At 38.2% G+C, this 22,073-nt stretch overlaps 1 protein-coding gene across 2 annotated transcripts in view; it reads left to right on the top strand.

Annotated features, from left to right (window-relative positions):
- The window catches only part of AQR (aquarius intron-binding spliceosomal factor), a 58,798-nt gene that overhangs the window by 7,965 nt on the left and 28,760 nt on the right, over window positions 1-22,073 (top strand). The window contains exons 7-19 of one of the 2 annotated variants that reach the window (XM_009958487.2): window positions 764-832; window positions 1,331-1,431; window positions 2,103-2,179; window positions 3,395-3,459; window positions 5,390-5,506; window positions 6,444-6,557; window positions 7,356-7,459; window positions 8,219-8,321; window positions 9,380-9,500; window positions 12,093-12,234; window positions 12,985-13,163; window positions 15,027-15,194; window positions 15,628-15,797. In XM_009958487.2, coding sequence (XP_009956789.1) covers window positions 764-832; window positions 1,331-1,431; window positions 2,103-2,179; window positions 3,395-3,459; window positions 5,390-5,506; window positions 6,444-6,557; window positions 7,356-7,459; window positions 8,219-8,321; window positions 9,380-9,500; window positions 12,093-12,234; window positions 12,985-13,163; window positions 15,027-15,194; window positions 15,628-15,797 — 1,530 coding nt within the window. Of the gene's footprint in view, window positions 1-763; window positions 833-1,330; window positions 1,432-2,102; window positions 2,180-3,394; window positions 3,460-5,389; window positions 5,507-6,443; window positions 6,558-7,355; window positions 7,460-8,218; window positions 8,322-9,379; window positions 9,501-12,092; window positions 12,235-12,984; window positions 13,164-15,026; window positions 15,195-15,627; window positions 15,798-22,073 lie in introns of those variants that run through there. The other variant, XM_086461978.1, reaches the window with a different exon arrangement.

The following is a 22,073-nucleotide window of genomic DNA, read 5'->3' as shown; positions in this document are numbered from 1 at the left end:
CCTGCTTGCAGAGCGTGTTTCTTGCACAACATGATATGGAAGCCAGTAAAAAAGTGCTTGTAAAATCATGCTGCTATCAGAAGCTGCCCTTTGTGAAATGCAGAACAGGGTAGTCACAGTAGTGTTTTAAGTAAGGAGCACTGAAGTGTGAAGTTTCAGAATGCTGAGAATGGAGTGTTTGTCCATGAAGACACATTTAATGTGCCAGTGGAAGTTTTTCAGTAGTTTAGCAAAGAAAGAAAACTTTGCAGATGCACATCACAGGCAGAGTTGGAGAGAGAACACTTGAAACAATAGTTGAAGTTACGTGAATTATAGAGAAAATTAGTTATTTTTCAGATAATAGGAAGGGTAGATGAAGTGGGAGAAACTGGAATGGAGGGCTTCAGGAGAGAAAGAATAGAGTAAAAACAGAGAAGGCACAGTAAAAAAGCTTAGTTCAAGAACAAGATATGACTGAAGGAGGAACATCAGTTCTTGTCAGCTTCTATCCTACAAATACTTACATGGATGCTGCCCCTGCTGAAGTATTAAGAACTGACAGAATCCATGAAAAGAACCTAAAATGCGAAAGTCATCAGCAGTTTTAAGTGTTACTGGGCAGGGCTGCTGAGCAGTTTCGTCTTGGGAAATTGTGAAATCTAATACAACAGTCTATGTGTTTTGTCAGATGGTAATGTATGTTCATGTGTGTTGTAAGACAGGCACATCTGAAAGCATGAGAATTTTTAAAAAATGTTTTCTGTCTGTAACTTTCTAACAGGAAGTGGATTTGATCAGAGGTCAGGTGCAGCAGCTCATTTCCTTGCCGATGTGGATGGCTCTACAACCTGTAAGCATAACACTGTAAACTGGCAAAGCAATCTTCTCAGCATTGTCCAAGTCCAGTAAAGTGAACTCTTATGAAATGCTGTTATGGAAGTCTAATATTTAAAGCCGCCTGTGTTGCTATAGAATTATGTCTTTGTGTGCATGGTGAAATTCTCTTTCTTGTTTGTTGATAATTTCCATGTAGTTGTAATTATTAATTAATTATGTAATTTTTCATAAAACTAGGCTTTGTTGCTTATAGCTGTTTCAAGTTATAATTTATAGACAAGGCTATGCCATCACAGGGACTAGGGAATGGAGCTGACATCTAGCCATGGCTAGACTCCCTAGCAGTATTAGGTTCTTGTTTTACAGTGATACTCATTGAGATTAGTCTGAGACAGCTATTTATTTCAGTTTGGTTTATATTTTTTCCTTTTTAATAAGAAGACTGGATTGTATTCTTATCTCTCATGAAAACAAGGATTCTTGATGACTGAATAACATTTTAACGTTTCAGAAACGACTGGAACAAGAACTGAAAAAGACACCAAAACTAAGAAAATTCTGGAATCTAATTAAGAAAAATGATGAGAAAATGGATGAGGAGGCAAGAATGCGGTATGTTACAGAGACCTTTTTTCCTCTTAATGTATTCATTGTGTTTCAGCTAAAATAAATAATTTCAATTAAATTTTTTTTTTTTTTTTTTTTTTTGAAAAAACTGTGAAGATGGGCAAATAAGGATTGATTGTTTGTGGTCTTCTGGAAACTTTTGTTTTCCAGTAGTCTTTATGCAAAATACTGTTAAAGAACTTAGTATTTTATTTGATCAGTGAATTTGTGATACCAAATCTTGAGCTATAGGATGAAAACCTGAAGAGAATATTCATGTAGTTACTTGTATTTTTTCATGGCCTTTAGCAAATGTCTGGCTCTTAAGCAAACAGCTTATGCAAGTATTTGAATAAATTTGTGTGTATCTCACCAAAGGTACACATTCCGGTACTTTTGTGTTGCAGTGTGGTACGGTGTAGGTGGTGACATATTTCTCTTTGACTCAGTAGAAGCATGGGTTGTTAATCAATTCTTTGCCTAAAAATGTAGACTCCTCTAATCTGCCTGCCTGAGTGCAGAGAGAGAAGTTATCATCTAAACAGTTTAGGTGTGTTTCGATGCAACCTACTGCCATTATATAAATTTTAAAGCAACTTTGTGTTAGTGAAAGAAACGATATGCTTCTGGTCTGCATGTAAGGAATATTAATGCTTTTGTCATATGTCTCATTTCAGAGCGTATCAGGAGAGAAGATTTCTTTCACAGCTCATTCAGAAGTTCATTTCTGTGCTACAATCAATACCTGTCTCAGGTAGCTGTGGTTTTTATGCTCCTTTGTTACCTGGTAATCTGTCTTAAATTCTTTTCTGTTACTGATGCAGCTACTCCTTAGGATACCAGTCTGAGGTTAGAGACCTTATCTGGATGGGGTTTTAGGGAAATCCATGCCTGTCTGCATGGATTTCATGTCAAAATTGGTATTCAAATCTGTATGTGCTTTAAAAATGAAATAGCAGAAAGCTACTTTAAACCTCTTCTCTTTCCATTCAGTACGGACTTAAAAAAATATTTCTGGGTACTGATATTCTTTATTGTGTGCTTACAGCCTTCTTACAGCGTTAAAGCATTTCACACGTACTTAGATGCCTTGTTAAACAGGTGGTATAAATGCATATCATAAGGCTCTATTCTGTCAGTACTGTTGATTTATGGTAAGAACAAAAGCTTAAGTGAGGTGAAATTCTGTAAGATTTGACTGCTCTTGATTTATAAGTCATTGTGACAAGCAAAATTATATGCTTGCCTGATTTAGAAAGGAAAAGTGTTTGTACAGGAAGGTGTTAGCCTTTTGACAAAAAAGGCTTATTATGCCCTAAGCGCAGCATAATTGGGGTGAAATCACTCCCTGGAGTTCTGCTTTTGCTGTTAAACTCTTCGCAAACTTCATCTCTTAACTGAGCTGTAAGGGGAAATTCTGTATATCGTGGCTTCCTCAGAAAGAATACTGATCCCCCTCTGTTTTCCCAATTATGCCAGACCTGTTCTAGAAAGAATCACATTAACAGTTCTTCGGAGGCTTTAGGAAAGAGGCATTCATTACAGCAGACTTAGTGTTGTGTTTTGATGTGATTCTAAAGGCTTGTTAGTAGTCACCACCGAGTGCCTTTGAATATTGTCAAGGCCTTTTGCATACACCTTGATTGCAGCTTTTAAATAGGTGTTTTTGAGTTAAAAGTTCTGAAGAAACATGGGGGGTGCCATTGGTGTCTTGTGGAAGCTTGGTTTTTTCATAGTGGATAAAACTGACTCTGGTTCCATTACTTTCTTATATCCAAGAAATATTCTGGTTTGTAATGAAAGAAAGGATTGTTTCAGAAGGAGACGAATGTGCTTGTTAACTTTTTGATCTTGTTAAAAGCTAATACTGGTGTATTAGTAGCATTTATTACATTTTTAAAGAATAGTTCCAAGTACAAATACATTGTGTGCGGATCAGTTGCAAGCTATTATTTTTTTTTCTATCTAGGTCCGATTTCTATGGACAAAGTTCATTATTGTGAGAGATTCATTGAACTCATGCTAGATCTTGAGGTAAGTTATTAAATTGTTTCAGTCTGTTTCCAGATGTACTTTCCTAGGTTTTAAATGTGTCAAGTCGTTATTACAGCCTTATTCCAGTTAGCAGGTGGTTATGTCACAGTTGTCCATATGTTTGCCTTATAGTGGTTTTCTGTCAGTAAATAGGAGGTTGTGTCAGTGCATTGGGAACTGACTAGTAATGCTTATAAACCAGATGAACTGTTAAAGAAAGCTAGGATTCTGAATTGCCCAGTGAAGAAGACTTTGTTAATTGAAGTAGTGTTAATAATTCTGGCAATTGAGGAGAACGTGTAATGTTTTAATCTGCTAGGAATAACCCAGAAGTATTCTTCCCAATGCATAATAGGTCCCTTAAAGTATCTTTTGTGTTGTAGGGTATAATCCCAGACAGCATCAGTAGTTCTGACATGCAAACTATTTCTATTTGACTAAATTAATTATTTAGAAGTAACAGTTCTGGTACTCTTGGTTTGTTACAGAATAATAGGAGGCCAAGCAAGGTTTTGTGAAATTTTTCAGCGTGTACTGAGAAAGTGGGAAAACGTTAAGCTTCACAGTACCAAAATTAAAATACATTAATTTACAGTTTCTCACATGAATAGCAATTTATTTAAAATAACTTCAGATCTAGAAGACATTCCCAAGTGTTTTCTGAAGCAGTAAGCACAGGGAACTTCAAAATGGCTTGGTCTTGAACTCGTACAGGCTAACTGTCCTCCGCTAAATCAGTAGCCTGAGCTTGTTGTTGCTACAGAAGGAATTCTTTAAATTATGCATATAATATACTTTTGTAAGAGAAAAAACGTATTTGAAGTTAAACTTCAAACTGGCAGTTAGCCAAAATGCTTCGAGGCAGTGCATTTAATGTTGGTTCTCACTAGTTACTACAGAAAGGTTAGGGTTCAGGCAGTTCATGAGACTTATTTAAGTGACTGGAACAAGCACATGAGAAATTAGCTGTAAATCCAAGTCTTTCTGCCTCAGTGGCATGTACTGTGTTAATGGGCTCTTTTACCTATATGGGGGGCTTTTTCAGAATATTACCATTTCATATTACAGTATATAGACTGCTATCAAAACTTGGTCATTTCACAACTTGAAAGGAATGACTCCACAGAAAATTCTTAGTTTTCTGAGTTTGTTTTTGTAATTATTGTGCGGGGTAATTAACATTTTGTGCTACAGGTTCTTTTTATTTTCTTTGTCTTGGTTCTACACACCGTGTTGATGCTTTCTGGCTTTCTGAATTCAATCTGTAGATTCCACTGAGAACAACTCATTTTTCTCTTGAATTGTTGAGGTGCACTACTGTGTGCTGTTGAGCAGTTGCTACATGTAGGAGCTTAAGCTGTTTACATTGGGAAGGAATGATCTCCGTTTTGTTTACAAAAGGCTTTTATAGGTTTTTAATTAAGATTTAAAAAATTCTTAGGTCTAATTTGAGAATCGGACAAAGAATAGAAGATACCATACCATATTTATAAGAAATACAGTTTGCAGTCTTGAGAAAGACAGTTAATGAAATGAGTATCGAAAACAAACATTTAAAATCACATTGCAGTGGTTTGACTTATCTTTTGTAGCACACAGTCATTGTGTGTGGGCACTCAGTAGTAGAAAAATAGCTTTATTTAATTTACTTTTATTACTGGCAGGACGCAATCTCACTAATGGCAAGCTTGTGCTGTGCTCCCAGTCATATAAAAGGCTGTGTTCATAGCAGCCTGCCTGCATAAAACCAGTGTCTTGGCATACGTACATGCTGCTTTAATATGAGAACCTCTGGTGTAGGGTATTAGATGTGTAAATAACAGCGCTGCAATCTGTCTTGATATGCCTTCTTGAAATGGAAAATTGGGAGAAACCAGGTTTTCTTAGATTTTGAGGGATTCCATGCATTAACTGAGGTTGTTTACCACAGGCGTTGCTTCCCACACGGCGGTGGTTTAATACAGTGTTGGATGACTCCCATCTTGTTGTTCACTGTTACCTGTCCAGTCTTGCTAAAAGAGAAAAGGAGGGTCATCTCTTCTGCCAGGTGAGATACAAAGTTGTTGGAAAAAAGTTTTTCATTCTGATGTGGCTCTGAATACTGCAGTTGTTTTGTTTTTATATTTAAGACAGGTTTTTCTGATGGATGCAAACTGCATGTTTATTTACATCCTTCAGACAGTAGTCCTTTCTTACCTATACCTATGTCTGGGCCTGCTCTTACATTTCTGGCTCTGTTTTTGAACAATTCTTAAAAGTGCAATGTAGAAAACAGTGCAGCTTCTGGCATACTTTACCCCATGTGTAGCAGAAGTTGTCACCAGTGCATTCCCATGTGCTTTGTTTTGACCTCTGACTGTTCTACAGTGCAGCTGGTTTTCAGTACTGTCCTTCAGTTTACTCTGTCGCAGACAGTATATTGTTTTTCATGGCAGGATCTGAAGATCTGTCCCCCTTTCCTGCATCTCGTCTGCTTTTCCTGCTGCTTGCTGTCTCCCGTCTCTGGCATTTGTTCAGTTTCTCTGAGGGCCAGTATTGATGGAACACCAAGCCAGCAGCACATCTGAATAATTTTCTTCTTCCAAGTTAAATAATCTCATTGAAAAGTAGGATGAATTCTAGAGCTGGCATCAGAGAGAGCAGGAGGTAGCAGCAAAGCCATAAGTTGGGTTCAGTGTCTCTCTGAACCTCTGGCTAGATCACCTTAGTGCAATTGGTCTGTTTCAAATCAGTATGTAAAAGAGACTGCATTGGTTGTGGGCTGTCCTGTAATTTCTATGGCTTGTAGATGAGATACCTGAACAAAATCATTTTGTGCATCAGCCAAGTATAAAATTTAGATACTGCTCCTTAGTCCATTTCTTCAAGAACTTTGAGGAGCTGTTGTTTGTGTATGGTGCCCAGATTTGTCGTCTTAAAATGTGGTTTTGTTTGTGGTAGGGTATCTCTTATTAATCCACTAATTTATATGGTTGATGTCTCAGCTTTTAGATATGCTTAAATTCTACACTGGTTTTGAAATCAATGATCAGACTGGAAATGCTTTGACAGAGAATGAGATGACAACAATTCACTACGACAGAATTACTTCTCTACAGGTAGGCAGACGGTGCAGTGCTTATGGGAGGGAAAGGATTTGGTTTTGTTGTTTTAGTGTAGTTTGCACCTGGAATAGGCATTAAGTTATTTCCCAGAGCAAACCCCTTATTTTTCCTGTTGAGTTACTGGAATAGTTTTGACTTCACTTTCTATACCATAGCGAAGACACTTTTAATGCTTTAATGTTGTGTATGTGACTATGGCTAAATAATATGCTGTAGCAAAACACCACCACTTTTGATTTGATATTGTCGAGATGAACTGCTCCCATTAAATCTATTTAGAAGGGAAAATGAAGTGCTGTATGAACTTAACATGATTATGCAGTAGGTGGCGCCATTTCACCAAGATCAGTACACACATACGGTAGCAATAGTGGTCTCTTGTACATAAAAGACAAAATGAAAATTCACATCGCTTGTAGTCACATAAAGATAGTCAGGCTTTTCAGAATCTTTCCCATCAGTTTCAACAAAAAAATTTAAGGAAGAGTGGTTAAATTAAACTGGTTCCTTGTTTTTCTTAGTTGTCTGTAAGGCTGCATGTCTGCCCCCTTTTTTTATTTTAATGACAGGGTGTGTAGAAAAGATACTCTATCGGAAGCATAGAAGTAACAAACAGGTGATACTAACCAAGAAAACCAGAGGTTTCACCTGTGTTTTATTTTTGTCCTGGTACTGTCCACAGGGTGCTGTTTGTTGTGAATCAGAAGAAGCTATACTTTTGTATAAATATTCAGATTGTGATTGTTTCATTAATATGCTTACATTCAGTTTTTGGGTGTGCATCTTTTGTAGAGAGCAGCATTTGCACATTTCCCGGAGTTATATGACTTTGCACTCTCAAATGTAGCTGCAGTAGATACTCGTGATTCACTGGTAAAGTTATTTGGACCCCTTAGGTAAGTTGTCAAAATGAAATTTGACATGAAATTGAAATTATTTGTTGTCAGTATGTTTTAATTTCACAAATTTCTAGCACTTTTTCTTTCTGACTTCTCATGTGACTTCTTGGGTCTTTCGGGCTTGTCATGGTGGCTGTGCTGAAATAGGGAGACAATGAGTTTGTGTCCAGTATAAGAAAAGTATCTTTCTTTTTTTCTAATAATGTGAGAAAGTACTAATTTTCTGGAAGATAGCTAGCTGCTTAAAGTAATTGTAGCAGTAATTAACTTAAAGTGGTTAATCTAACTTTTTTAATTTAGCTTTTTTTACTTTGTTCTCCACAAAAACTACAACAGAAATCATAAAAGTACACCTCTATTAACTGTACTGTCTTGTGAATGCTGTGATTAAAAGGATAACAGTCTGTATTTTGACAAAGGCAATGTGAGCTCCATTGTTTGGTTGTGTTTTCAGGTATGTGTCTTGAAACAACAGGAAATATTCACCCCTTGCTCTGTTTATTGCGGGCAAGTGGCTCAGCTGATGCCTGTGGCTGAACACGCTTCACCCGTGGACATGCTCTAGAACGCTTTGTAACAATTCCGAAAATAAATATTTTAAATATCTCAAACTTCTCTTAAAATACTGATCTGTCATTGCTGGTCCTTGAGGAAGTTCCTAGTTGGAGGTTCGTTTTTGTGAGAGCAGCGCTGCGGTCAGTGCTCCCCGGGGTTCGGTGCAGTGACCTGAGCGTCTCTTCTCCCTCCCCTCTGCAGCTCCAACACTCTCCACCGGGTGGCGTCCTACCTCTGCCTGCTGCCGCCCCTCCCGCCGGGGGCCGACTCCAGCTACCAGAAGGACTTTCTGCTCGAGTTGCTGGTAACACCACAATTAATATTGCTTGCGTTTGATCTTTTGCCAGCTCAAGACACGGCTAAATCGAGCAAGTACGCTGCGGTAAAGTAGCCATTTAGGGCCTTTTGCTGAACCACCTGTGAACCACGGCAGCATTACAGCAGTAAACAGCACACTTAGATGGGGTTTAAAACATAAAAATTAAGTGTCTGAAAATCTTTATTTAGAAATGTAGTGTCCCTCAGAAACGAGTATGTGCAGTGTAATTGTAAATGTTAATAAGCAGCATATCAGCAACAGTTTTGAGTTAGTGTGGAAAAGTTGTTACTCTTTATGTAGTAACCTGTTTGTCCCCTTTGAAAACAAAAAATCTGCCAAAGGAGATCTAGATATTCAGTACCTATTTGGTTCCTTAAGCTAATCTGAAGTACAGTTTGATGCGCGTAATGCTTTTTTGGATATTTGGTGTATAACAATATTACTGTTGGTTTCGAATCCGATACCAGTATTAGAATGGCATAGCTGTTTTTAAAAATCTTTCTCATAGGCTTATTTTGTGGTTGTTGATTTCTTTAAAAATGGTTCACAGAATTTCCTAGAGTATAGATGGTAGTAAAAGGATGTTTATGGATGCCGCAGAGAGATGCTTGTTCAGATGACATCTTGTAGTATTGGATGAATTTCTTATCTCCCAAAGAGGGGAATTAAGACTAGCTGTTGCTGAACGAGCAGAGTCAGTTAGCTGTTGACCGTGTGTTTAATGGAGAGCAAAATAAAATTTATTTGAAGTTGATTCTTTGCTAAACCTTGACTGAATATTTTCAGGTGTGTTGTGCCATTTTTGGTCTGCAGGGTAGCCAAATGATTGTTTGACTCTAGTACTATGACAGATAGTTGTACGATCTTCTGATGTCACTATGTGCATTTAGTTATATTTAATTTTTAAAACAAAACAAAACATATTAGAAGAGAGAAGACGGCAAGTGACCACCAGCAGTCTTATGCACTAATGTGAATGTTTCAAAAATAGTTTTATTGTCCCTTTTTGACTTATGGAAGTTTAAAATGCATCCTTTGTTTAGGTTTCCCGTCATGAGCGACGAATATCTCAAATTCAGCAACTCAACCAGATGCCTCTCTATCCCACAGAGAAGATTATTTGGGATGAAAATATTGTACCGACTGAATATTACTCTGGAGAAGGTATGATTAGTAGGACAGTAAATGCTGCCAAAAAAGCAGATCTGATGTCCGTGTTCTTTCTGCCTTTGGAACTTTTATGCAGTACTTTGGCATCTTCCAGCATCTTGGAGCAAGGTCAGCTTTTTTTGAGTTGTGAATCAGGAACTCTGAGATGAAATTGTTAACAGATTTATAGTGGATTTAAAGAAAAATCCAAAGGCCTAAGTTTACACAAAGACATTTATTCACTTCTAATCTGGGAATTAAATGTGCTATACCACCAGCTGTGGCACAGGTAGTTACTGTAAGGTGAAACAGGATCTTGAGAATTTTTGTTAGAAATGTAAAAATTTTAATTTGGAACATGGACATTCCAAATAACAATGTATATCTTCAAAGAGTAGAATGAAGTACATATCTGGTTGAGCAGCGAGTATTGCATGCCCTCCTCCAGGTAGTTTTGATTCTGACTTTTTTTTTGTGGGGGTATGAGCCTTAAGTTCAGCTGCTTAGCGTAAATTAGGTTTTTTTTTTTTTTTAATAAATTCTCTGTGAACAAGTATTAATGAGAAGGAGATTTTTGAAATTTCACCCCTTCAGATAGGCAGGGTTATAGGCAACAAAAGATCTTTTTCCAAACACATATGATACAAATGCCATCTAGAGATCTGCCCAAGAAGAGGTAAAGTAGTTTATGTTTAGTATGTTGCAAGTTGTTAAAAGCCAATTCAGATGCTTCTGAATGATAGGTCTCCTGATGGGGTTTATCTTTCAAAAAACAACAAAACAAGAAAAAACACCCCCCACCCCCCCAGTAAAACAAAACAAACAAAACCCCTCCAAAACGGGTGATTGCTGTAATTTCTAGGAAATTAATATATAAAACAAGATTTTTTTTTTAATTTCATTTTTTGTTTCAGTGAACAACACATAGGTGGTTCTGATGCTCTGAAACATTCAGGTTCTTAAATGCAAGTCAAGGTAGCTTTACTGTCATTCAGACTGTACTGGAAGGCTGACTTTGCAGTATTTGTTCATGCACTATGTGTTTATTTTGTGTTTTATTAGCCAAATATATTAATTACAATACATGTGTTTTTGCTGGGGGAGTAGGGGAGAAAGAACAGCTCATCACATCTGTTTTTGTGCTGGTTTGTGACTGTTTAATAATGCACTAAAGAAATTTTGTTAATGGTGGAATCTAATTTTTGCAAGTAACAGTGGTTGCTAGTGGAAACTTTTCTTCCTTCTGTGGTGAGCTCTTGCGATTATTACCTGTGTATTGGTAGCACTGTTGTGAAGCATTTCTGTTGCTGTTAGACTGTTACAAGTATCTTTCTATTTTGCTTTTCTTAGTTTCAGTTTACACTTTCTCTTTTTAATCTCCATATATTCTCCAGCCCTGACTTCAAATAAGGCAGTTTTGGTTTTGTGGCCTTGGGTTTTTTTTTTTTGTGTGTTCTTAAAAGTGGCTAAATTCTTTTTGTCTAAAACTTAAGAAGGAGTAATTTAGCCCAGGAAAGATAGGAGTATTGTTTCTATTGTCTTTTAAAAAATGAGCGTAGAAGAATATCTGTCTGATAAATGCTGTGCAGCCTTAAAGAAGTGTTGCTTCAGGCCCTGCCCTTTGTGCATATAACTAGCTTTACAGGACAGTGTTTGTTACTTGGCATTGGGAAATGTGTTAAAATATTTTATCACCATGAGGCTTTCCAGAATGGAAATTGCTGTGTCCTACTGCCTTTCTTCACTGCCATTGTATCTCAGTGCACGAGAAGGCCAGTATGTAGTACATATACCAGTGAAAGGTTTCAATGATAATATTGCAAGTTACAAAAGCCTGATGCTTTCATAGGTCTTAAGCATAGGTGTCAAACTGGAACATTAGTCAAGGAATGTTAAATGAGTAACGTATAAGAATTTTTATTATGGAAAATTTGTATCTAAGACTACCCTAAAGTTATGCAAGCTTTAGGATCTGTCTAGGAGTTTTAATACTCCTTGTTTAGTTAAATTTAATCTTCCCATGTTTTTCATTCTGCTTAAAAAAAATAATTCTATAATCGGTAACAAACTTTTGAGGAATCTTGTGTATTAAAATTTGATTCCTTGGCTTAAAACTTTTTTCTACATTTATGGTTTTTGTGGCTGCTAATAAACATAAAAGATTGGAATTGGGGAATTGTTGGTTAATGCATGGTTTTTATTAGTTAATGAACCTTTTTCATCGTTATTTAATGCTGGCTTAATTGGTGCCTTTCCAAAGTACCATTACTTTGCCCTGCATTTGGTGTTTACAAAATCAGTGTTGTTGTGATCTGAATACAGGGAAGGATATTCACTCTTTAAATAGTTCACTGTATTATTGCCAGAAGGATGAAAATTCCTTTAATCTTGTGCATGTTCATTTAGAGAAAACCTGAGAAATGTATTCTTTTTTAGTGGCTTATATTTATAAAAGGAGTAGTTCTTAGAATCTCCCAGGATTAACACCTATTGCAGTTATACAATAACATGTGTATGAATTTATGAATTTGTAGAACAAATGTATTAATTCATCTTCTTTTGGTTTATCCGTCAAATACCTCTTCCCTTCCACCCTTACCCCTTTAGGCTGTCTTGCACTTCCCAAATTGAATCTACAGTTTCTGACTCTTCATGACTACCTGCTGAGGAACTTCAATCTTTTCCGCTTAGAGTCTACCTATGAGATCAGACAGGACATTGAAGACAGTGTCAGTAGGATGAAACCATGGTAATATTTATTAACTGTTGCAAACCAGTCAGTTCAATTGTAATCAAAGCGCATTTGAGAATGAATAACTGATATTGTGCATACACTAAATACCAGTAACGGATGTGTTTTAAATTATTATGTAGATACTATGCTTTTTGCTAAGTTCTTCCATAAGGTGTTGTCATCCTGTGGGATGGTTTTGTAAGAGTGTGTTGATATGTGTCCCTGTAGATGTGTTAAGGCAGTGTGTTGGATGCCGACAATCAACCTTTGTTGTGTTATAACGGATGAGTTCATTTTCCAAAAGTACTAAGCCTTCACTGACACTACAAAATCTGGAAACTTACCACCAACTCTGCTGGTTTATGAGAGGTGGTACTGAGTATTCTTGAATTTGCCATCTGCCCCATTTTGATCCTTTTTAGATATCAAGGGATCATTTGGTGTTATAACTCTTATACTCAGTAGTTGCTTTTTTTTATCTTCCCCTTTTCTTCTCTGTGAGGTTTTTATTTTTTTATAATGCCAGCATAAGTTGCCTTGTTTCTTGAAATATAAGTCAGTTCATGTTACGCTTCAGTTCTAAAATGCAGGATTGTGTGAATTTGTTTGAGTAGCATGTAAAATTAAGACTTCTGCTTTTGTCTTAGAGCTGACTGTGAGGTAAATTATTTCACAGTCTAAAAAAAGAACTGGACCTGTTATCAAACAATGACTAACAAAACTTTGGTGTTTGGGTTTGTTTTTGTTGTTGGGTTTTTTTTTTAGGTTATCAGAGTATGGAGGTGTGGTCTTTGGTGGATGGGCGAGGATGGCACAACCCATTGTCTCTTTCACAGTGGTGGAGGTGGCAAAGCCCAATATTGGTGAAAACTGGCCCATGCGAGTACGAGCAGATGTTACAATTAATTTGAATGTCCGAGATAACATCAAAGATGAATGGGAAGGTACTTAACGTTCTTTGAAAGAAAGTGCTCAGAATGGTTGTTCATCAAAGTACTTTGATGTAATCTTATTTGTAAGAAAGGGTTTTTTATCTGAGATACACATTTGCCAATCTTAATACTCTGTTTAAAAGTGAGTTACTCAAATTCCAAGTGTAAGAAGTTTATACTTTTCTAAAATGAAAACTGAAATTATTACAGTATTTACGCGTCCATCAGGAACAAAATGTTTACTATTTCAGATTGATGTCATTCAGTTTGTAACTGTAGAATTCTACCCTTTACAGGGAATGTGGTAAAGTAACTTACCATTTAAATTAATATACATGCTAATAATGTCGTATTGGAAGAGTAGCGGGGAATGTGATACCTGTCTCATATACAAGCGAAGAGGACAGATTTTGATTTTAATTCAAACCAGTGCATTTTAGTAGTTTTCAGTATATTTCAGTATACTTGGGAAGTGCTGATGGTACCAAATACTCTTTCTTATGAGTATCCACAGGCGACACTTCTTTTGCTTGGGGACTTGAACTTTAGTTGACCGTGTTGGCAAGTGACATAGAAGCATGTACTTGTGCTTGGATTATCAGTAAATGTCACCCCCTTCTCTTTTGTTAGAGAAACCTGTTAAATGTGCTGGAGCTGCATAATGTGATTACCGGTCACGTAGCGCAGATGCTAAAGCTGGCATGTGATAAATAAGCAGATAGAAATTTGGGAATGTAGATTTCTGTTAAAGTAGAAAAGCTAGGAGGATGGCAACAGACTTCACTATACTGAAGGTACCTATCTAGTGGTGCACCTAGCTTTTTAAATATTAAAACAGCCTCTGTGATTTCAGGAGCAGTAATGCTTTAACTTAATCAAAACTGAGGTGAAGAATTTGTGAATCACTGCCTGACATTATAGGATCTTGATGAAACTGCTTTAGGTTGGCTAATACCCAGTGTGTAATGAGAAATTATTTCCTGTATGAAAAATACAAGCGTATGTTTACTAAATTTTGAAGGTGTCTTAGATCTGTGAGAATCTGTAGGTATACTAGAGAAAAGGATTAGTGTTCAAAGTTACATTAGTAGATTAGAGAAATGGCATTATCAGAGTTGGGTGTGCTTCAACAGGGATTAATATTAAGATTCTAAACTTAAGCAAGAACAAATCACTGTGGAAGTGCATGTTGGGGGAATAACTTGTTCGGCAGTAGCTCTGCAGAATGAAAAGAGTTCGAGGTCGTCGTCGCTCAAAAGCGACTGTGACTCCACAACACCGTGTTACTGCTGAGGGAAAAAGGAAAACACTCAACTAGGTCATATCAGGGTTTATAAACTGGAATGTAGCATGGAAAACAAGGAACTTGGTTAAGTGACCTTTTACTCTGTTAAGTAGATAACTGAGGAACTTTGTTTAGGATTTTGTGCCCAGTTCTAGGCAGTGCACTTAAATGGTTTTAAAACAAAATTGGAGGTTAGTCCAGGTGAAAGCAATGAGAGTAAGAGATTGACACACTGCTTTTGAGATAAGAGTGAAAATACCTAGGTTGTGTAACCGAGGTAAGGTTATTGGGAAAAGAATTATCTCGAAAGAAATAAGTTTGTTGTCGTGAAAAAAAGCAGTCAATTTCCCTTTTTGTATCTGAAGTCCTAGCAGATATTAGTGTGCAGGAATAGTGGGAAAGATGACAGTATCCTGTGATTCTGTATCGTCTTAAGTTAAAGGCATATTTTGAAACAGTACGCATTATTCTCTAAACAAGTGGGGTTTTATTTAAAAGGAATTTTTGTGTATTCTATTGTATATGTATCAAGGAACGGATAAGGAAAATGGCGTTCCATCAAATCACTGAATGTTCCTTTTTGGAATCAGGTCTGCGTAAACACGATGTCTGCTTTTTGATTACGGTACGTCCCACACAACCTTATGGCACCAAGTTTGACCGACGACGACCTTTTGTTGAGCAAACTGGCCTGGTGTATGTCAGAGGCTGTGAAATCCAGGGCATGTTGGATGAGAAGGGACGTGTTATTGAAGAAGGTATGATATACCAAAACCTGTTTGAAAAATTCCCCCCCCCGCCCCACCCTTTTTTTGTTAACAGCCTAATCGTTCACTTGCTTCTGTTTTAAGCAATGCTCATTGAATTCGTTACCTAGTTGAAAAAACAAACCAATTACGTAAGCAGCCTGAAAAAGATTAACTAGTTTCCTCTAGTAAAATCTGATGTAATTAGATTAATTGAATCAATCCATTTTCGTTTTGGAAATAAAATAGCTTATATTAAAAAACTCTATTAGAAATGGCATGAAAACATGAAATAAAAATGTTTGTCATGTCCTGCAGTCATTAGTTTCATCATATGAATTTGTCTAAATTTCAGTTCAGGAACGATTATGGATCACTTATTTGGATGATAATGTGCTTTTTAGCAGTACTACAAATTCTAATCTTACTGTTTCATTATGGGCAGGACCTGAACCCAAACCAAGACTTAAAGGGGATTGCAGAACATACAGGGTATTTCTGGACCCAAACCAATATCAACAAGACATGACCAATACAATACAAAATGGAGCAGAAGATGTTTATGAGACATTTAATATAATAATGAGAAGAAAACCAAAAGAAAACAATTTCAAGGTAAGGTGCTTGCTCGTTGACTCTTAGGATAAGAGTTTGTCTAAATATGCCAGCAGTACTGAAACGTGTTCATTTTAGATGCACGTAGTTAGGCTTTTTAAGTGGTGTTAGATCACTTCAGGAAGTTAAATCATGTCAGCTGGTGATAACTTCCCCCTGCAGATAAGCATTGAAGTAACTGAAAATCAGAACACTCCTACTTCACTCGAGCGTGTAATGGAACGTTAGTTTATCATTTCAGTCTTTTAAGAGGTGGCCTACAGATTAGTCATGTTTGGCCTTTTGGGTTAAGGCAGTATGTGGAACATTTTTATTACCTGATGTAATAGTGGACTGTAGGAAAAGAAGGAGTAACTAGTGAAAAGGTGAAGATCAGAGAAACCTGTTAGCTTTTGGGAGCATCACTGGATCAGTTCCTTACTGGGCTTTGGAGGGTGTCACATGAGATTTTTAGTACTGATATATTTTATAGTACTTACAGAGACTGTATGCTAACTTGAATTTTGTAGATTGAATGGTGCTTTTTTTCTTTGCCCTAACAGTTTTCACATAGTTGCGGTGCATGATTCCTTAGCGCTTTAATTCCTTGAGTATTCATTGTCAGGAGAGCCTTCAAGGAATTTGCGCAGAGTTCAAAATAAACCTGTTGCTAATGCATTATGATACTGCATATTGCCTGTAAGTAGGATTAAAATTATGCACACAACTTTAATTCAGTTTTGCATACAAATTCAGCAAATGTTGGTTTTCAGGAAGCTTATCAATAACTTAGTTTTCCTTACCCTCTGTTAAAGCAAGAAGAGGAAAATTTTCCAGCAATGTCAAAATGTATATTTGGGTTTCTAGAAAGAATTGTGAATTGATGTAAATTAACTTTGACCAAGTGGTCTGTGTTGCCCATAGTAAACATTTTTTGATCAGATGGCATAGTTATGGAATTGTAGAATCATTTGGGTTGCAAGGCAACTCTGGAGATTTATCTAGTCCAAGCCCCATGCTCAAGCAGGGTCACCTGCAACAGGCTGCCCAGGACCATGTCTAGTTGGGTTTTGAATGTCTCCAAGAATTAAGAATCCTAAGCTTTTCTTAAACAACCTCTTATAGTGCTGAATTGTCTTCACAGTAAAAAAAAAAATAACAAAAACAAACAAACAAAAACACAAACAAAAAGTTTTCTTGTGCTCATATGGAATTTAATGAGTTTTAATTTGTGCCCATTGTCTGCTTTTACTGGACACGACTGAGAAAAGTCTGGCTCCCTCATCTTCATTTCCTCCTGTCGGGTATTTATCGCATAGATATGATACCTCCTGAAGCGTCTCTCTTTTTCAGGCTGAGCAGTACCAGCTTTCTTGGCCTTTACTCATGTGAAAGATGCTCTGGTTCCTCAATCACCTTTCTGGCCCTGCACTGGATACTCTCCAATAACTCTGGTTTTTTTTTGGTTGGTTGGTTTTGTTTTGTTTAATGAGGAGCCCAGAACTGAACACAGTTCTCTGGATTCAGGGATGTGATGCCATTCAGAGGGAACTGGAGAAGCTCAAGAAATGGGCCCTTTGAACCTCATGAGGTTCAACAAGGCCAAGTGCAAAGTCCTGCATCTGGGTTGGGGCAACCCCTGGTATTCGTATAGGCTGGCGAATGGAGGGATTGAGAACAGCCCAACTGAGAAGGACTTGGAGGTGCTGATGGACAAAAAGCTGGACATGAGCTGGCAATGTGTGCTTGCAGCCCAGAAAGCCAACCATATCCTGGGCTGCATCAAAAGCAGTGTGGCCAGCAGGTTGAGGGAGGTGATTCTGACACTCCACTCTGGTGAGACCCCACCTGCAGTACTGTGTTCAGCTCTGGAGTCCTCAGCACAGGAAAGTCATGGACCTGTTTTAGGAGGTCCAGAGGAGGCCACAAAAATGATCAAAGGGGTGGAGCACCTTCCCTATGAAGACAGGCTGAGAGAGTTGGGGTTGTTCAGTCTGGAGAAGGCTCGTAGAAGACTTTGCAGGAGCCTTTCAATACTTAAGGGGGATTTATAAGAAAGATGAGGACAGCTTTTTTAGTAGGGCCTGTTGCAGTAGTACAAGAGGTAATGGTTTTAAAGAAAATAGATTCAGACTAGATATAAGGAAGGAATTTTCTTGTTATGAGGGTGGAGAAACACTGATGCAAGTTGCCAAGAGAGGTGGTAGAAGCCCCGTCCCTGGAAACTTTCAAGGTCAAGCCGGATGGAGCTCTAAGCAACCTGATCTAGCTGAAGATGTCCCTGCTCACTGCAGGGGGGTTGGACTCAATGACCTTTAAAGGTCCCTTTGAACCCAAACTATTCTGAGATTCAGCCTCAGCAAAGAAGGAGGAACATCTCCCTTGACCTGCTGGCATCTTCCTAATGCAGCTCAAGATACTGTTGTCCTCCTCTTTTTTTTTTCTTTTTTTTTTTTTTTTTGTTTCTCTTGTGAGGGTCCATAATTTTGTATACCTGAAAATATTTCTCGTATGCATGCTCAGTTTCTTTGCGGTTAGATCATTTAGACCTTTGAGTCTTTAATGTTCTGTGAGTTTTCCATTATGAAAATGCAGCAGGAACGAGAATCTGCCTGTCTTTTCGTGACTTAAAAGTCATGCATTACATAATTGAAGTGATTTTCATTTTAAAGGATTCTGCAGCAAGTTCTGTGCAGATGGATAAAGAGGGAGGCAGGAAGAATTTGACTCTTTTCTGTATCTGGAAGGATGCCTCTGGTGTGAAACAGTAACTTGTGGTCTGCACAGAGCATTCTGGTGCCATCCAGCTGTGGATTGGTATACTGGAAGTACTTCACAGAGTCCTTTATAACTTTACCTAAAACCCCTCCCAGAACTGATTGTTAATGTTGTATGTCTGTTACAGGTTCATTTTATGTTGTAAGCACATGTACTCTCTGGCACACCAGCAGGCTTTGGCAGGGCTATAGATGTGGTTTTTATTTGCATATAGATGTGCTTTTGTGTAGTCAGAAGGAAAGTGCTGCAATGGATACTTAGATTTGCTCAGAATTGCTGTTAGAGGTGAGTGTAGCTTTCAAGTTTGTATTGTGTTCTTGCAGCTAATTTACAGACAAATTACAATGCAAACCATTCTATGCTGGTTTTGACAAATGAATGTATGAGACTTAAGTAAAGGCAAACTAAGGTATTTCCAGGTTTATCACATCTGTACCGGTTTGGGTGCAAGCATTCTGTGTCATGTCAAACCTTTCTAATTTCAGCTGGATAAAAGAAAACAAGGTATGGCTGTGATTAGTGTTGATAGTGTATTGAGCAGATAGAAGGCAGCTTGAAGTTTTAAGCTGAGCTAGTAGGAAAGAAGGCAAGAGAACTCTTGTGCAGTCTTAGTAAATTAAGCAGATGAGACAGGAGTGGAAGTGCAAATACAATGTGTTTGCTGGAGGTGACACTACTGTGTCACTACAGTTGGTCATCAGTGTTAGTTCTTACAAGAACTAATATTACTATTTTTACATGTATAGAAGTTACTTTTGAAAAGCTGAGGCAAAGTTTTGTGGTGTAAAAACAGCACATTAGCTGTTAAGGCCATACTTCTTAAACTTTCCTCTGAGAAATTGATCATCTAGATTTAGAAATACTACCTGAAGGAGCCACATTTTCAGATTTGTTTGTGCTTTTCTTAGCACAAATGTATTATGCTATGCTTAATATACATTTAAGCAAGAAACAGTTGTGTTATATCTGCAGCAAAAATATAAATATCCTTAATTAATATGGGACTTAGCCATCAGTTTATCTTCGGCTTTGAAGTGCTTGCAGGACCTTCAGGCTTGAGAAGTTGTCTTGGTTTGAAAGACAGGTGTCTGTGGAGGAAGACAGGAGCCTCCCTTGAAATGGAAAGTGCAACCCCCTTCCCTCCAAATTATTATAATTTTGAAATTAATGGGCCTTCAGGCAAAGATATGGAGAATAGGAATAATAGTTCTTTACTAATATATATATATATATATATATATAACACAAGTCAGGGAAAAACAAACAACCCACTGGTTTACACTGACAGAGTCAGGAATACAACCTGACACCCTGTTAGGGTGGCAGTGGCAGTCCGATAAGATGCTGGCTGCAGTCCTCCTGAAGCAGTGGATGTAGTTCTGTTGAAGTAGCTCAGGGAAAAGAGTCTGGTTTTCCTCCGAAGTTCCAGTGGTAGGTAGGTAGCTCTTGTCCTCTGGAACTCCAGTGGGGGGAAAAGCTCCTCTGGGAATCCAGTGGAAGAAGGCTGCTAGGGTGTTCGAAATCTCAGTTTTTATTTGGCATGGACTGCTTGGCTCCTTCCCCCACCCCACCCCCCCCCGGGCGGAGCATCTCACAATGGGATGGGGAGTCGTGAGGCAGTTCCTTGATGGGCCATTAACAGGAGATAGTCCAGGAGCGAGTTATCGATGGGTCAGGCGATAAGGCATTGCTGTGCCCATTAACAGGAGATAGTCCAGAGGGGGGAGGCAGAGAGCACTGCCCCACCTGGTCTCAACAGCTCCTGAAGGTGGTAATAGAATTTTTTTTTTCCTTTTGGCACATTTTACACTGTAACCCAGGACAGAAGTTAAGTGTAGGACCTCTCTGGTCCTGCAGGGCACATACTAAAATGTTTGTAAGACCAAGAGCAAGAAGAAATACAGTATGTGCTTTGGAGAGCTGAAGGGAGAGGAGGTTTTTGGAGTGCTTTGTAGGCATCAGGTAAGATTCTTTGAGCCATCTGCTTTACTGTAAAATGGAGCTGAGCTTGAGTTCATACTTTGTGTCACAGTGATGCCAGCTGTATTATCCTGTGCAGATTCACTTTTTCTCACAGCTAGGAACTTGACTATCCAGAGGTTCCTATACAAGGACAGACCTGCTATGACATGCTTCCCTTGTATGAGAATTAAATTTGAAATAGTGGGAGCCGTTCTGCTGTTAGATAATCAAGCAACGTTTTTGGATAAGGAAAGGACAGAGCGTATAACTTAACATCAGTCTTATAATGTTGTAGTGCTAAGTTGTGTTCGAGTTAATAACTTTACAGAGCTATCACAGAATCCACAGCATGGTTGAGATTGGAAGGAACAGAGTCACAGATTCACATAATGGTTGAGGTTGAAGGGACCTCTGGACATGATCTAGTCCAAGCCCTGTTTAAAGCAGTGTCAACTAGACCAAGTTGCTCAAGATCTTGTGACTTTGTGCAGTTGGAATGGGATATCTCCAGCGATGGAGACTGCATAACCTGTCTAGACAACCTCTTCCAGTGTTCAATTACCTACCTGTACAGTAAAAACTTTTTCATGTATTTAAGTGGAATTTCTGATATCTCGATTTGTGTCCATTGCCTCTTGTCCTTTCACAGGGTGCTACTGAGAGGAGCCTGGTTCCTTTCTCCTTGCTTCCTCCCATTGTTTTTTTTATACAAACTGATAAAATTCTCCACCACTTCTTCTCTCCTTGAGGCTAAACAATCCCAGCTCTCTCAGCCTCTCCTATAACAGATTCTCCAATCCCTTAGTCATTTTAGTGGCCCTTTGCTGGACTCATTCCAGTATGTCTGTGTCATGACACGGCACTCCAGATCTGGTCTCCTGCATGCTGAGTAGAAGGGAAGGATCAGAACCTTTATAGAGGTTGACTGTGTAACCGGGAATGATGATAGCATTACTTTCATTCCTCGAGTGATAAAACACAAGCAGGAAAAGGGCTGAGAATCCTACCCTTTGGAGCTGGATATGTAAATTTAGACTATCAGAATTAAATTCCATCCTTTGTTTTGGTTGATGATTCTTTACAAGATTGACATTTGGAAGACTTGTATTATATCCTGGTGTGGACTGCTGATGCACTATGCTTGCCATGTGCTTGCGTCCATGTTTGATGGCGTGGCAAGTTGGAGGATCTGGAAGTTGGTGCAGATTTCATATCTAGTCTTTATTCTGCTAGAGAACAGATGCATGATGTCCTAATACTAAGTAAGGCAGTTGTTGAAGACTTGCCGCTAAAGTAGCCCTTTAACAGCAAGACTAAAGTTCAGCTACCTCTTAGTTAAAATGCACGCCCCCTGTGCAAGTCCAGGATCTGGAGCATTGATGTTTTTGTGGAAGGGGGAAAGGAGAGAAAATACTGACATAACCACAGATGAGTAGAGAAACTAATTTAGGAGTGAAGAGCAAGCTTTTAGGGGGAAACTTAAGCTGTCTGCAGGGGTGAAATTTATAGGGTTGAAAGAGAAACCTTAAGCTGCATGAGGGTCTTCTATGCCTTTCT

This window comes from Leptosomus discolor, chromosome 3 (genome assembly GCF_034619465.1).
Source record: "Leptosomus discolor isolate bLepDis1 chromosome 3, bLepDis1.hap2, whole genome shotgun sequence".
Lineage (NCBI taxonomy): Eukaryota > Metazoa > Chordata > Aves > Leptosomiformes > Leptosomidae > Leptosomus > Leptosomus discolor.
This window is presented reverse-complemented; position numbering and strand designations above follow the sequence as displayed.